Source organism: Salvelinus fontinalis, chromosome 5, assembly GCF_029448725.1.
Source record: "Salvelinus fontinalis isolate EN_2023a chromosome 5, ASM2944872v1, whole genome shotgun sequence".
In the NCBI taxonomy this organism is placed as follows: domain Eukaryota; kingdom Metazoa; phylum Chordata; class Actinopteri; order Salmoniformes; family Salmonidae; genus Salvelinus; species Salvelinus fontinalis.
Window position 1 is genome coordinate 17957845 of NC_074669.1, and position 17133 is coordinate 17974977.

General features: G+C 42.9%; 1 protein-coding gene across 1 annotated transcript in view; it reads left to right on the forward strand.

The window, feature by feature from the left end:
- LOC129855245 (ephrin type-B receptor 1-like) overlaps positions 1-17133 on the forward strand; it is a 176483-nt gene that overhangs the window by 89417 nt on the left and 69933 nt on the right. Inside the window, exons 4-5 of the mRNA XM_055922679.1 lie at positions 2003-2158; positions 15472-15807. Of these exons, the coding sequence (XP_055778654.1) occupies positions 2003-2158; positions 15472-15807 (492 nt within the window). The remainder of the gene's footprint in view (positions 1-2002; positions 2159-15471; positions 15808-17133) is intronic.

Consider the following 17133-nt stretch of genomic DNA (forward strand, 5'->3'; position numbering starts at 1 on the left):
ATGTTGGATGTCATAAGGTGAATGCACCAATTTGTAAGTCGCTCTGGATAAGAGCGTCTGCTAAATGACTTAAATGTAAATGTAATGTCCCATGAGTTCTCTCACTTACTGCAACTTAGCAAAAAAAAATCTGTCTTTAGTCTTATCTGCTGAGAGTGGGAGAAAGGCAATTTAGTGGAGGATAGACTGTGGAGTCATGGTGCAATGCCACTTACTGCAGAGGGATTATGGAAATGTGAATTGCGTTCAGGCAACTGATTTCAGAGCGACAGCTCCACGCTGGGACCATTCCTTAGTCATGAGATAATAAGTTAACTTCTACACGCAGCAGAATACTTAAACAAGTGATGATTTAATGAAACCCTAATGCACCACTTCATATAACTGTAGCACATGAGGTATTACTGCCTCTGTGTATCAACTGTAGTTTGGAATGCCTTCTGCCTTCAATTCTTCTTTGAACAAATTCAGCTGTAGCCATTCTTCTCTTGTCGGGTTGTGCGATCCGTTTAAATGTTGCATGTAGGGTGCCCAGAATCAGATCAAGAACATGAAGAAAATCTGTTCGGTTGGAGCCTCGGAGCAGGCTGGTATCGAGTCAAGCTTGCCTAGATGAGGGAAAAATACAAATCCACTTATTTAGCTTGCCACATTCACATGCCAATTCACACTTGGAAAGGCAGATGAGCAGTTATTAATCGGAGGGCCTGTTGTATCCGGACAACAGGCCCTCCGATTTGACACACTGAGCTCTATCTGAGAAGTAGTTGGTGAACCAGGCGAGGCAGTCATTTGAGAAACCAAGGCTATTGAGTCTGCCTATAAGAATGCAGTGATTGACAGAGTCGAAAGCCTTGGCCAGGTCAATAAAGACGGCTGCACAGTACTGTCTTTTATCAATGGCGGTTATGATATCGTGTAGTACCTTGAGCGTGGCTGAGGTGCACCCATGACCAGCTCTGAAACCAGATTGCATAACGGAGAAGGTACAGTGGGTTTTGAAATGGTCAGTGATCTGTTTGTTTACTTGGCTTTCAAAGACTTTAGAAAGGCAGGATAGATATAGGTCTGTAACAGTTTGGGTTTAGAGTGTCTCCCCCTTTGAAGAGGGGGATGACCGCGGCAGCTTTCCAATCTTTTGGGATCTCCGACGATACGAAAGAGGTTGAACAGGCTAATAATAGGGGTTGCAACAATTGTGGCGGATAATTTTAGAAAGAGAGGGTCCAGATTGTCTAGCCCAGCTGATTTGTAAGGGTGCAGATTTTCAGCTCTTTCAGAACATTTGGGTGAAGGAGAAGCGGGGGGGCTTGGGAAAGTTTCTGCGGGGGGTGCAGAGCTCTTGGCCGGGGTATGGGTAGCCAGGTGGAAAGCATGGCCAGCTGTAGAAAAATGCTTATTGAAATTCTCGATTATCGTAGATTTATCGGTGGTGACAGTATTTCCTAGCCTCAGTGCCGTGGGCAGCTGGGAGGAGGTGCTCTTATTCTCCATGGACTTTACAGTATCCCAAAACTGTTTTGAATTTGTGCTACAGGATGCAAGTTTCTGTTTGGTCCTGGGATAGAACTGGTGGACACCATGTTGCAAAAACCATGCTCTACCAACTGAGCTACAGAGGACAACTGTGTTTCGCTGTAATTCCGGAACCTATTACATGCCATGTTATTGCCACATACTCAGACTGAAATTAATCTGTTGTTCTTTTTGGTGTTATGTTTTGACAACAGAAGAGGTATTGTAATAAGGCATAGTGAGAGTGGTTGAATGGTGAATGGGTGGTTGTTGATAATGAGGCAACTTAAATTCTCTTAGTCAACCCGTTACGTAACCTCTTAGTCAACCCGTTACGTGATTTCCAGGCTTTTGCGCAGGAGGAAATGTCTGGTTTGCGAGACTCACCCATGGGTGGAGTAATGGTAGTCTACATGTGCGCTGGGGATGTTGATGAAGAGTCTAAATACTCTGTTCTCTCTGTCTTTTCTTTCTGTCCTCCCTGCAGCGTGTCCCCAGGGGACGTTCAAGTCCACCCAGGGGCCAGGGCTGTGTCTGCAGTGCCCCCCCAACAGCCGCTCCACTGTGGAGGCTGCCACTATCTGCGTCTGCCGTAACGGATACTACAGAGGAGACATGGACCTGCCCGAGGCCTCCTGCACCAGTAAGTCTCACACTCCGACTAATCAATGGGAAAATACACTTGAAGTTCATTTTCATTTGGAAAGGGCGTGCTCAATATCAACTGTTCTACATGTGCTGCTTATTCGGCACTTCCCATGCTTGACTGCAACAGTGTGAGTATAGAACCTGAGGGATGGGTGAATGGCCACCCCCTCCACTACCAGCTTCATGTTGAATACTTACTCTTTAACACAAGGTCCAGTCAATGAAGTGTGAGAAGGAGAAAGCACTCTGGTCTAAACAACTGCCCGACCGAAAAACTTTATGATTCCATCGATGGATGAGCAGCTGTTCTAGGTCTCTCTCCATCTACCCCATTGCCCCAGATCATATCAATGTAGGTTGATACATGAATACCATTTAACTGCTGTCCCTGAGGTTGAGCCAGCCATTCCAACCACTGCCCTAAAACTCCCTGATTCAGTTCCCTTCAAACCCACAGGGACAGAGAAAGTGGGGCACTGCGCTATGTAGGTGACCTGGATAGACAAGTACTAGGGGAAAACAAGACACGGTCACCCCATTCATAAATAGTTGAATATGAAACTAATTTGTGAATGAAAGGTTGTTGGGTCAGAAAACAGTCTATTGAACCATTGTTGTTCTATCCAGACCCCTTAGATGTGCAATTATAACTCTTCTATTTCATTGCCTCCAAACCATGCAAATGGTGCTTCTCAGAGGGACACTTTGGAGACACTTTGGATCTGCAAAACCCAGGGCTAGAGCATTAACCTTTTACTGCAGTGGGGTAAATCAGGGTCACACAGAGTGTCTCTTTGTAGTTTTAACTTCTTATGGCTGCAGCCCGACGTCGGTACACTTATGACAACAGCCAGCTCAAGTGGAGGGCGCGAAATTCAAAATATATTTTTAAAAAATATTTAACTTTCACACATTAACAAGTCCAATACAGCATGTGAAAGGTACACATCTTGTGAATCCAGCCAACATGTCCGATTTTTAAAATGTTTTACAGCGAAAACAGCACGTATATTTGTTAGCTCAACACCAAATACAAAAGAGGACAGACATTTTTCACAGCACAGGTAGCATGCACAAAGCCAATCTAACTAACCAAGAACCAACCAAACTAACCAAGAAACAACTTCATCAGATGACAGTCTTATAACATGTTATTCAATAAATCTATGTTTTGTTTGAAAAATGTGCATATTTCAGGTATAAATCATAGTTTACATTGCAGCTACAATCAGAAGTTGCACTGAAAGCAGACAGAATAATTACAGACACCAACGTCAAATACCTAATTACTCATCATAAAACATTTCTGAAAAATACATAGTGTACAGCAATTGAAAGACAGGCATCTTGTGTTTCCAGACAATATTTCCGATTTATCAAGTGTTTTACAGCGAAAACACAATATAGCGTTATATTAGCTTAGCACAATAGCCAGAAAGACAAGCCATTTCCCAGTAGCAAAAGTAAGCGATCGTAACAAACAAGCAAAATATATATAATTTTTGACTAACCTTGATTTTCTTCCTCAGATGACAGTCCTATAACATCAGGTTAAACATACACTTATGTTTTGTTCGAAAATGTGCATATTTAGAGCTGAAATCAATGGTTACACCGTGTGCTAACTTAGCTACTTTTCCCCACTACGTCCGGATATTTCCTGACACTTTTTCTGACACATATTCTGACCAAATAGCTATTCATAAACATAACTAAAAAATACATGTTGTATAGGAAATGATAGATCCATTAGTTCTTAATGAAATCGCAGTGTTAGAATTCTAAAAAATAACTTCATTATGATATGCAGCTTCGGTATAGCTAGAGTACCCAAACGTTGGCCGCCCACGACTAGTTCACATGCACGACAGATATATGAAATAGCATCATGAAATGTTTCTTACTTTTGCTGATCTTTCATCAGAATGTTGGACAAGGGGTCCTTTGTCCAGAACAGTCGTTGTTTGGAATTAGAACGGCCACTTTCCCTCTTGAATTAGCACACGCGCTAGCCAGGTGGCTCTAATCACTCTAATGTCAACAAAGTCAGAGAACGGAACACGGCAAAACTCCCGAAAAAATTTCAATAATCTGATTAAACTATATTGAAAAAACATACTTTACGATGATATGGTCACATGTATCAAATAAAATCAAAGCCGGAGATATTGGTCGTCCATAACGGCAGCTAAACAGAAGGCAATTCCACTGTCAAGCGCGCGCTCCTTAGAGTACCGGAAATGAGGGACACGTCATACAAAGAGCCTGTATTCAACGTCAGACCAAGATAAACACGACATTTCTTCTCTCACCGCCTCTTGACACCCAGGGGAAGGTGTATGAAGTGTACGTAGACTCTTACGTTCATTGCCCATGTATAGGCAGGGAGTAGAAGAGAGCCTCGGTTTCAGACATTCCACTTCCTGGTCAGGAAGTGTGCTGCAGAATGACTTCTGTTTCACTCAGAGAAATAATTCAAACGGTTTTAGAAACTAGAGAGTGTTTTCTATCCAATAGTAACAATAATATGCATATTGTACGAGCAAGAATTGAGTACGAGGCCGTTTGAAATGGGCACATTTTATCTGGCTACTCAATACGCCCCCTGCAGCCCAAACAGGTTAAACAAATCTACTTTGAAACAAAAGTATATACCTCCCACATATGGTTATGGGCTTAAAGTAAAACACCTGTACCATGTCAGATATAGAGTTGAAATGTATTCAATCTTGAGTTTGCATTCCAATATTACACTTTATATACTTCACAGAAGACTGAAATATACAGTGCATTCAGAAAGTATTCAGACCCCTTCCCCTTTTCCACATTTTGTTACGTTACAGCCTCATAAAAAAATGTATTAAATCTTTTTTTTCCTCATCAATCTACAAACAATACCCCATAATGACAAAGCGGACACTGGTTTTTGGAAAAAGAATTGCAAATGTATACAAAATAAAAAACAGATACCTTATAAGTATTCAGACCATTTGCTATTAGGTTCGAAATTGAGCTCAGGTGCATCCTGGTTCCATTGATCATCCTTGAGATTTGATTGGAGTCCACCTGTAGTATATTCAACTGATTGGTCATGATTTGGATAGGCACACACCCGTCTATGTAAGGTTCCACAGTTGACAGTGTATGTCAGAACAAAAACCAAGCCATGAGATTGAAGGAATTGTCCGTAGAGCTCCGAGACAGGATTGTGTCGAGGCACAGATCTGGGGAAGGGTACCAAAATATTTCTGCAGCATTCAAGGTCTCCAAGAACAGAGTGGCCTCCATCATTCTGAAATGGAAGAAGTTTGGAACTACCAAGACTCTTCCTAGAGCTGGCCACCCGGCCAAGCTGAGCAATTATGGGAGAAGGGTCTTGGTCAGGGAAGTGACCAAGAACCCCATGGTCACTCTGACAGAGCTCCAGAGTTCCTCTGTGGAGATGGGAGAACCTTCCAGAAGGACAACCATCTCTGCAGCACTCCACTAATCAGGCCTTTATGGTAGAATGTCCAGACAGAAGCCACTCCTCAGTAAAAGCCACATGACAGCCTGCTTTGAGTTTGCCAAAAGGCACCTAAAGAACTCTGACCATGAGAAACAAGATTCTCTGGTCTGATGAAACCAAGATAGAACTCTGGTCTGAATGCCATTCTTCATGTTTGGAGGAAACCTGACACCATCCCTACGGTGAAGCAGGGTGGTGGCATCATCATGCTGTGAGGATGTTTTTGAGCAGCAGGGACTGGGAGACTAGTCAGGTTCGAGGGAAAGATGAACGGAGCAAAGTACAGAGATCCTTGATGAAAACCTGCTCCAGAGCGCTCACGATCTCAGACCGGGGTGAAGGTTCACCTTCCAACAGGACAATGAACCTAAGCACACAGCCAAGACAACGCAGGAGTGGCATCGGGACACGTCTCTGAATGTCTTTGTGTGAACGAGCCAGAGCCCGGACTTGAACCCGATCGAACATCTCTGCAGAGACCTGAAAATAGCGGTATAGCAATGCTCCCCATCCCACCTGACAAAGCGGAGGATCTGCAGAGAAGAATGGGAGAAACTCCCCAAATACACACACACACACTTGTAGCACACACGAATGTAGCGTCATACCCAATAAGACTTGAAGTTCAGCAAAGTTCTGAGTAAAAGGTCTGAATTCTTATGTAAAGGTGATATTTCAGTTTTTATTTTTAATACATTTGCAAACATTTCTATATTTTTTGCTTTGTAATTATGGGATGTTGTGTGTAGATTGAAAAGGGGGGGGGGGGACTATTTAATCAATTTTAGAATAAGGCTGTAACGTAACAAAATGTGGAAAACGCGGTCTGAATACTTTCCGAATGCACTGTAACAAAAACGTTTGACATAGAACAACTGGATTTTCTGTGTTTTTTTTATTTGTATAATGTTTATTAATTATGGAATTATGAACAATATGAATAACATTTCACCAATGAGTCCACTAGAGTGTGGGGTGCTTGTCTTTTCTCTCTCTGGCCTCTTATCCTTGATGGTGGTGAGGCGCTGGTGAGGGGCTTTTCTCACTCCTTTCATGTGACTTTGCTGTGACTAAGAGATGAAGCCTGGACTCCTGCTGGGCCTGGACCGTCAGTGCTGTTCCAATCCTGGGGCCCCACTATAGAACACTGCAGAAGAGCTTCAGGAAGGCCTTTATCCCTTCTCTCTCCTCTTTCTCCATTCCAGCTCCACTTTCTGTTTTAATGTGATTAGCAGGATGAAGGTACTCTCTCGGGTTCTAGAGTTGGGTCTTAGAAGCATCTATAGGTCCGCTGTGTGTGTGTGTGTGAGAGAAATGGTAAATGACTGTTTGTAATGGTTCTTTCTTTCACAACAATTACCCTCTGACACACATGCTCACCTCCACCACCTATCAATGCTCACACTCTTATCCCCCTCTCTCTCTCTCTCTCTCTCTCTCTCTCTCTCTCTCTAGTTCAATTCAAATGGCTTTATTGGCATGGGAAAATATGATTACATTGTCAAAGCATGTGAAATAGATAATAAACAAAAGTGAAATAAACAATAACAAAATGAACAGTAAACATTATACTCACAAAAGTTCCAAAGGAACAGAGACATTTCAAACTATCACATTTCAAGGTAAGACCCAGATGCAGACAACATCAAATTAACAACAGTTTATTAATACAACAGGGGCAGTAAAAGACAGGTCAAGGGCAGGCAGTGGTCAATAATACAGGTAGGTGTGGCAAAGGTGCAGAATGACAGGCAGGCAGGCTCAGGGTCAGGGCAGGCAGGAAAGGTCAAAACCGGGAAAACTACAAAACAGTAACAATCGAGAGACAGGAACAGAGGGAAAAACACTGGTAGGCTTGACGAAACAAAACGAATTGGCAACAGACAAACAGGGAACACAGGTATAAATTCACAGGGGATAATGGGGAAGAAGGTCAACACCTGGAGGGGGTGGTGACGATCACAAAGACAGGTGAAACAGATCAGGGTGTGACAGAAATGTCATTTTATGGCTACATACAGTGTTGTAACGATGTGCAAATAGTTGAAGTACAAAAGCGAAAATAAATAAACATAAATATGGTTGTATTTGTAATTGTTTGTTCTTCACTGGTTGCCCTTTTCTTGAGGCAACAGGTCACACATCTTGCTGATCTAATGGCATACTCTGGGATTTAACCTAATATATATGGGACTTTATAAAATGTATCAACATTTTATTTTCAAATTCTTTGTGGGTCTGTATTATCTGAGGGAAATATGTGTCTACATTTGGCAGGATGTTAAGAAGTACAGCTCAGTTTCTATCTCATTTTGTGGGCTGTGTGCACATAGCCTGTCTTTTCTTGAGAGCCAGGTCTGCCTTCGGCAACCTTTCTCAATAGCAAGGCTATGCTCACTAAGTCTATACATAGTCAATGATTTCCTTAATTTTGGGTCATTCATAGTGGTCAGGTATTCTGCCACTGTGTATTCTCTGTTTAGTCTTTCTCTCTCTCTCTCTCTCTCTCTCTCTCTCTCTCTCTCTTGTCATCCCTGACACTCTCTCTCTCGTTTTCCATGACACTCTCTCTCCCTCTCTCTCGCTCTCTCTAGTCCTCTCTGACGCATACTCTCTCATCCTCCTTGACGCATACTCTCTCTTGCTTGTCCTCTCTGACACTCTCTTTCCCTGTCCCCCCCTTCTCTCTGTCTCTCTCTTTCTCTCCCCCCTCTCTCTCTGAAATCAATTCAAATTGGCATTGGAAACATGTTTACATTGTCAAAGCAAGTGTAATAGAAAATAAACAAGGGAAATTAGCAATCAGAAATATACAGTAAATATTACTCTTTTTTTTTTATAATATAGAAATGTCAAATGTTATTATTGGCAATGTACAGTGTTGTAACACTCTCTCTCTCTCTCTCTCACTCTCTCTTGTTCTTCCTGACACAGTCTATCTCTCCTATAATGTGTCTCTCAGTGTTTCCCTCTAATCCGCTAGCTGTTAACTCCAGTGAGACAGTACTGAGACAGTGCGGAGGAGGCTGAAAGGCATGTGGGTGTAGTTGAAAAGAGCTCCTGACTATAGGGCCTTTACTCTTAGACAGGCTTTGTTCCACCACAGCCGTCACTGGGGACCCTGTGCTGTGACCATTACCAAGTCATCAACCATCCAGACTCACACAAAAGGTCTTCTTCTCAATTTTATGGAAAGAGAGAACACTAAAAAAGGAAAGAAGTGAGAGAGAGAGAGGAACGATCCTAATATCAGACACAGGAGGCTGCTGAGGGGAAGACGGCTCATAATAATGTCTTGAACGGCGTGAATGGAATGGCATCAAACACATGGAAACCATGTGTTTGATGTAGTGTATTTGATACCATTCCACCTATTCCACTCCAGCCATTACTACGAATCTGTACTCCCCAATTAAGGTGCCACCAACCTCCTGTGATATCAGAGTAAATGAGATCCTCCTCTTACTTTCCTATAGTGTCTGTAAAGTTTTTCCCTACCATTTCATAAACATTTTGTCAATGTGATTTGAATTTTTGGGTGTTTTTTTTTTGTATTATTCAGAAACCAACCTTCCCCTTTTCATCTACTCCCACTCACCACTTTGACTATTAAAAGTGTTCAGAGACAGCAGCTGCATGGCATATGATTACACTAGTGAAGAGTGCAGATATGATGCTGAAGCTTTAATCAATGTAATGAATGCATGGTTTCTGACTGTAGAGTGTGGCTGGCCACCCGTGTCCTTATCCTCTTACTGTTTATGTCAATCAGGATGTATCAGCTTAAATAATTATTCCCCCCACTGATGTCGAGTGCTAATTGAGGACAGTGTGAGTTCGCTTGAAAACGCTGCACAGTTGTGGAAGGCAGATCTCTGAGGAAACGGTGTGGAGCAGAGCTAACCTGAAGCCAGCCTCGTAGCGGGTGTACATCTAAGCATCCTTGTTCAGTTTGCATGTTAGTGACTCACATATGTATTCTACTTACTATTCACCAAATTAGCTTAGAGATGAAGGTGGATTTCAGAAACACAAATAAACACACCCACCATATGCAAGCAGTACGCACTTACACACACACACGTTAGTAGTATAAACACGTATACTTTCTCTCTATTGGTTTCCCCTGCTCACGTACTGTGCAGTAGAGCAGCTGTTAGGCTGTGTGTAGAATCAGTGTGAGCGAGGCAAGGCAAGGTGTGTGTAAAGTGGGCTAGTGTTCTGCTGCTCCCTCTGTCAGATTAGAAGGCTGATGGGTTGACACTCTCCTCACACTGTCAGCAGGAGAGCAACGCTACGCTATAACCATGAAGCTGCACTGGTGAGCCTTCATGCTCCTTCAAAGACCTATCACTCACTACTACACCTCTTAAACATCAGGTCCCCATCCATACCCCCCTATTGGAACTTCCTGTACCTCCCCTGCACACCCCCCTGGAAGCCCTCATCCGGCCCCATCCTGGGCCTTGCTATACTGCTGGAGAGGAGAACATTGATGTTTAATTATTCTAATTAAAGCGGCACCCCTACGGCAAGCCAGCAGTGTTGCACAGTGTGTGGACTTGACACAACATTGACGGTAATTACCTGGAGTCAGATAGAGAGACAATAGCTATTACTCCATCAGGGAAATGAGTGATGAGACCATTCTACACTCACATAGCTCCGCCTCACGCAAAGAGGCAAGCATCTTAATGTCTGCAGCTGTAAGATGAATTCCCCAGTCTGTGTGGTCATTTGTGGTCACACATGCACGCACGGAGGGCAGGGCAGCAGGTAGCCTATCAGTTAGAGTGTTGCTAGTTTGAATCCCTGAGCTACCAATGTGAAAAATCTGCCAATGTGCCCTTGAGCAAGGCACTTAACCCTAGTTGCTCCAGGGTCGCTGTTAATAATGGCTGACCGTGACCCCAATCTCCAAGGCTGTCTCAGGGGGATCTGGGTTATGCAAAAACACATATGTGTATGATGCCCACTTGTACATGTGTGAAATAGGACAAATGTAAGCACCGACCAAATTAGATTTTATATTATTACAATATGCACATGTAAAAACATGGGCCTGGTCATCTCTAGCCCACTCACTCAGTCTCATGAAATATGCAGGTAGCGTAGAGACTCAGTTACCCTCTTCCCTTTGCTTTCACACTCAGACATAGACAGCTACAAAAGGTCATGAAAACATACAAATAAAGTGTTGCTCCAGACAGATTGAAACTAAAACGGCCTCTCATGGGTTTTCCTCAAAAGGTAAGGTTGAATGTTAAAGCAGCCTTGGCATCTTTAGAGCAGACAGTTTCAGACTGCTGTGCCCCCTTGGGTTTTGATATACAGTAGCACATGGCAGAAGCACTGAGGACTGGAGAGTCTAGATTGACATTCAAAAAGCAATTTGTCTCTGAGACATACCCATTAAAACCCTACTTCCCCTGTTCTTTATTAGGACATCAGGTCACAGAATCCTGTTTAAATCCAGGCCCACTGGGCAAAAACTAGTGGAATCAATGTTGTTTCCATGTCATTTCAACCAAAACATGTAATTTAATCAACGTGGAAAACTGATTGGATTTGCAAAGAGTCATCAACGTAAGGGAATTGTGTTTTTTTCCATGTTGAATTCAAGTTAGTTGATCATTCAAACAAATGTAAATCAAAACTAGACTTGAACTGACGTCTGTGCCCAGTGGGGGGGGGACAGCAATGGTGAACTACCAGACTTACTAGCTAGATACATTGTTGCTGTACTATAATATAATGTATTAAAATGTCCCGGTGGAAGATAACTTTTCCTTGAGTCATATCATGGCCTTTTCTAAACACCAAAGGGCAGTTTTGTCATGGGCCTCTCCACAGGACATCTGGAATGCCTGATAATACAGATCAGTAGAGTCCGGCCTGTTATTTCCCTAGCCCCTCTGGGCGCATTCCGGAATGGCATCAGCGGAAAAGAATGAGAGAAAAAGGACCGCCAGAATGGCATCAGCGGAAAAGAATGAGAGAAAATGGACCGCCAGAATGGCATCAGCGGAAAAGAATGAGAGAAAAAGGACCGCCAGAATGGCATCAGCGGAAAAGAATGAGAGAAAATGGACCGCCAGAATGGCATCAGCGGAAAAGAATGAGAGAAAAAGGACCGCCAGAATGGCATCAGCGGAAAAGAATGAGAGAAAAAGGACCGCCAGAATGGCATCAGCGGAAAAGAATGAGAGAAAAAGGACCGCCAGAATGGCATCAGCGGAAAAGAATGAGAGAAAAAGGATCGCCAGAATGGCATCAGCGGAAAAGAATGAGAGAAAAAGGACCGCCAGAATGGCATCAGCGGAAAAGAATGAGAGAAAAAGGATCGCCAGAATGGCATCAGCGGAAAAGAATGAGAGAAAAAGGACCGCCAGAATGGCATCAGCGGAAAAGAATGAGAGAAAAAGGACCGCCAGAATGGCATCAGCGGAAAAGAATGAGAGAAAAAGGACCGCCAGAATGGCATCAGCGGAAAAGAATGAGAGAAAAAGGACCGCCAGAATGGCATCAGCGGAAAAGAATGAGAGAAAAAGGACCGCCAGAATGGCATCAGCGGAAAAGAATGAGAGAAAAAGGACCGCCAGAATGGCATCAGCGGAAAAGAATGAGAGAAACGACCGGTCCGGTCAAGGAAGAAGTGTTCCTGGATGTGGATGTGAGGCCTAGCTGTGTAAACAGAGGTGTGATTGGTAGCGTGTGGCGTCGCGTGCCGACAGACTTCCAGACGATGTCTTGACGTGCTGTGGGTTTAGCCTTTGGCTCTTGGTCTTGCTGGGGTGATGGGTGATGGTTATGTGATGGGCTTCTCTAGTTACTGCAGAGTAGTTTGGACAGTCAACACGCAAGATTCCTTTTTTGTAGTTGTTATTTTGCTCACAGAATTGAATACAACCTTCAAAGAGTTTTGGGCCTTTGATGAATCTGTGGCGGCTTCTTGTATGTACTTAATTATTCTGTTTCTCCATATGTGAACTGTTATTGTAACTCACAGTTGATGAGAAAAAAGTCCATTCTACACTTAAATTGCATATTTGCTACAGATTGTTGGCTAACCCTGTAACTCTCACTCTGAGGTCTCCTGGTAGGGTTGTACAGAAGGCTGGTGATCCATCAAAGGCTAGTCAATGGCAAAACGATTACCCCCCTGTCGTGTCCCTGAGGGCAGGGGCACGAGCCGCAGTATCAATTACCCTCAAGTTAATTAGCATAGATCTACAGACCAGTCTGAGGGTCTTGGTGTCGATAACTCAGCTTGGTGCAGCCCTGTGCCACTGAGCCAAATCAACCTTGACTCCTATAGCTGATGGGACAGTGGGGGAGAGAGGGAGAGAACAGTAACTAACGCTGCAGACAAATTAGATTCCCTCGCAAATGAAAGCAGGGAGGTGCTAGTGGCGATAATGTGACCTGTAAATGAGACATTAAGTAGTGATCAGATCAGCCTTCTCAACCCCTCCGTGTTTTATTTTTGCAGAGCTGAGAAACACATCACAGACATCGCAACAGGATCTATTAAAACTAAGACAGGCTTTTCACTGAAAGGACCAGTGACCCTGTGTTATGTGAAGTGTGAACCGAGTCTTTCAATAAATCCCAACTAAAAGAGTCTCTAATTGGCCACACATGGCAATCAACACCTACTTACAGCCATATCAAGATACATTTAGAAAGTAGACAATTACATATGTTAACAAACAGTAAGCAAGACAGATGTATTCCCTATACAGTTCACTGGCTGGTCTACTATAGAGCTGCTGTATAGAGCAAAGCCACTCTTCTCCACAGCACCTGACCATTACTGTTGTAATCCACAGAATCTGACTGCTGGCTCTGCTTCACATAGAGAAACAGAGAATGTGAGGAGGTGGATCAGGAGAGAGAAATATAAAAGAGGGGAATATTGACCAATTCCCATATATTCAGATCACAGCCGTGACTTACGGAGATGAAAGGGAGAAGACAGAAAAAGTGAATCAGAGAGACAGAAAACCCAGGCTGCTAAGGCATGGTCAGACCCCTGTGTGTACATCGGCAACCGCTATCAGAAAGGCATATGCTAAATTGGTCCGCCAATACAATGATCTGTCAGTTCCTCTTGATTCACTGGTCAAATAGAAATTGGAGTCCCACAGTGATGGTTGGGCTTCGTGAAATTATAAACACACACATACAGTAACAACCGACTATTGTGAATGCAATCTTGAAGTTTTGAGAAGCCTTCAGTGCAGCCACCATAGGGAAATATGTCCACAAAAATATGATTGGACAAGATAATGTTGTGTGATGATAATAGCTTTAGTCTCAAGCACAGAGATGGAAACAGTGCACAACAAAACCCAACGTCCCTGGCAGGGATCACAGAGCCAGCCAGTTCAAATGAAAGGGAAACATGAGAAATGTAGTGAAAACTGTTTCAGTGTTCCAGTATGAGTGAATGTTGGTGAGAGGGATGAGGTTGTGTAGGAAGGTTGGCTAGGAGGGGGTGATTGAGTGGTGTAATTTCAGCTCCCATGCTGCGCTTTGTCATGTTAATGGTATTGTAACACTGTTGCAACACATCAACATCAATAACATATGGGGCTAAATGGCAGCTGAATACCCCATGAAGTCTAATAACCAGTGGGGGATCATTTCTGCGAAACGCATAGCAGTTACATACAGTACCAGTCAAAAGTTTGGACACACCTACTCATTCCAGGGCTTTTCTTTATTTTTACTATTTTCTACATTGTAGAATAATAGTGAAGACATCAAAACTATGAAATAACACATGGAATCATGTAGCAACCAAAAAGTGTTAAACAAATCAAAATATATGTTATATTTGAGATTCTTCAAAGTAGCCACCCTTTGCCTTCATGACATCTTTGCACAATCTTGGCATTCTCTCAACCAGATTCATGGGGTAGTCACCTGGAATGCATTTCAATTAAAAGGTGTGCCTTGTTAAATGTTAATGTGTGTAATTTCTTTCTTTCTTAATGCGTTTGAGCTAATCAGTTGTGTTGTGACAAGGTAGGGGTGGTATACAGAAGATAGCTCCCAAATAAATGCTTCAAGAGTTCAAGTAACAGACACATCTCAACATCAACTGTTCAGAGGAGACTGTGTGAATCAGGCCTTCATGGTCGAATTACTGCAAAGAAACTACTACTAAAAGACACCAATAAGAAAAAGAGACTTGCTTGGGCCAAGAAACACAGGCAATGGACATTAGACTGGTGGAAATATGTCCTTTGGTCTGAGTCCACATTTGAGATTTTTGGTTCCAACCGCCGTGCCTTTGTGAGACTGAGTAGGTGAATGGATGATATCAGCACGTGTGGTTCCCACCATGAAGCATGGAGGAGGAGGTGTGATGGTGTGGGGGTGCTTTGCTGGTGACACTGTCTGTAATTTATTTAGAATTCAAGGCACACTTAACCAGCATGGCTACCACAGCATTCTGCAGCGATACACCATCCCATCTGGTTTGTGCTTAGTGAGACTAATATTTGTTTTTCAACAGGATTACATTACAGATGACTGGTAAAACAGAAGGAGTTAAATTACTCGTGTGTGCATATTTTTTGACTGAAATGGTGACATCAGTGCTATATATTTACATCTGAGTTAGTATTATTTGTTGATCACTATGGTTGATCCTAATATCTCTTTCATATCAGATTGCAGTTTCTTTTTTCCGTGCCATATTAAAGTAATAGCCAATTGCTGAAACAGACACCATACTACATACTGTACAGTATATTCATGTCTGCATCTCATTCCCTCTTCCTATCCAGGTGTCCCCTCTGGTCCCAGAAACGTCATCTCCATCGTCAACGAGACCTCGGTGATCCTGGAGTGGCATCCTCCAAGGGAGACTGGCGCCCGTGATGACGTCACCTACAACATCGTGTGCAGGAAGTGCCGTGCAGACCGGCCATCGTGCTCCCATTGTGATGACAACGTGGAGTATGTACCCAGGCAGCAGGGTTTGACCGAGACCAGGGTGTTCATCAGTAACCTGTGGGCCCACACCCCCTACACCTTCGAGATACACGCTTTCAATGGAGTCACCAACAAGAGTCCCTACCCTGCTCAGCACGTGTCCATCAACATCACCACTAACCAGGCTGGTCAGTGGCATTGTACAGCACCTTGCGTTGTGTCTCACACCATGTGTTCATATACAGCCTCCACTGGCAACCATTATAAAGCTTTGTTCTGGGAATCAATTCTTCAAGGCTTACATTATATTAATCTTCTAAATGATTAATGGTATCACACAACAACACATGAGTACTTCTGGTATTTCTTGTTTTTTAAGCTGGAGACATTCTTCAACCAAAGACAAACTTTTGATCTTTTGTCAAGACTGTTTTGGATTGTTCATTACGTTTTTTAAATATTCAAATGTCACAAATCGGGTTATTCGTTGTATGTCTTTCACAACATAGACAACATTCATTATTTATGCTATTGAAACATCATATGGACTTAGTAATTTAAATGTGAGGTAAATAGTATCTGGCTCTGTCAAGCTTGTCGGTTGGTGTACTAAAGTGTAATAAATGAAGGAGACATTGTTTCATTGAGAAGCCATTCTAATAATCAGTGCTCCTGTCACACGCTATACCCCATGGGTAATGCCAGGGCAGCCAACGGCCCACTTCGTCCAGACATAGGAATCGTTGTTAGGAAGACTTGAGAAGGATTCCAATTATGACTCTCTGCCTCGTTCCACTGTGAATGTTCCCAGAGGTACATCAAGATTGTCTTTCACTGCTATATTCCTTTCACTTCAATGGGATCAAGGTTTGATTTATTTTTTACATTTTATTTAACCTTTATTTAACCAAGGTTACTGAGCTCAGTGAGCTAACATCGTGTTCAGTCGCATTCAGTTAGAATCATGTTGAACCAAACAACAGAGAGCATAGAGAAGACCTGTAGTCTGTCATTATACAATGGAACGTATACATACAGTACACTCCCTTATTTTAACACAGGGGTTCTCAACTACTATTCAAAAAGGTTCGGTCACTTAAATTTCCTAGGTGGCAAACGTCCGGATGGATATGGTCCTTTATCGGCATAGTAACAAACCCCCACCTCGCAACCCATGTGTCCCCAAACTGTTCATACTGTTCATACCCCTCTTTTTGGCAGAGAGAAACTGTTGCCATTTTAAACCTAATTCCTACAATTCTACACATTCTACCATGGCTTATGGTTGTTCATATGATACGTGAGTGACTCAACAAAATCAATGGAGGCCCCCTGTGGGTCGAGGCCCATGGGCATGTAATCTGGCCATGATAACTACAAGATGTAGATAGCTGGTTAGCCTAATTTACCTACGTAGCTAACATGGCTACTACTGTAGTTCATCAACTAGACATTTCAGACTGGTTATAAATAGCTCTCTAAGGTCTGTCAGTGAATAACATAACAAGAGGAAA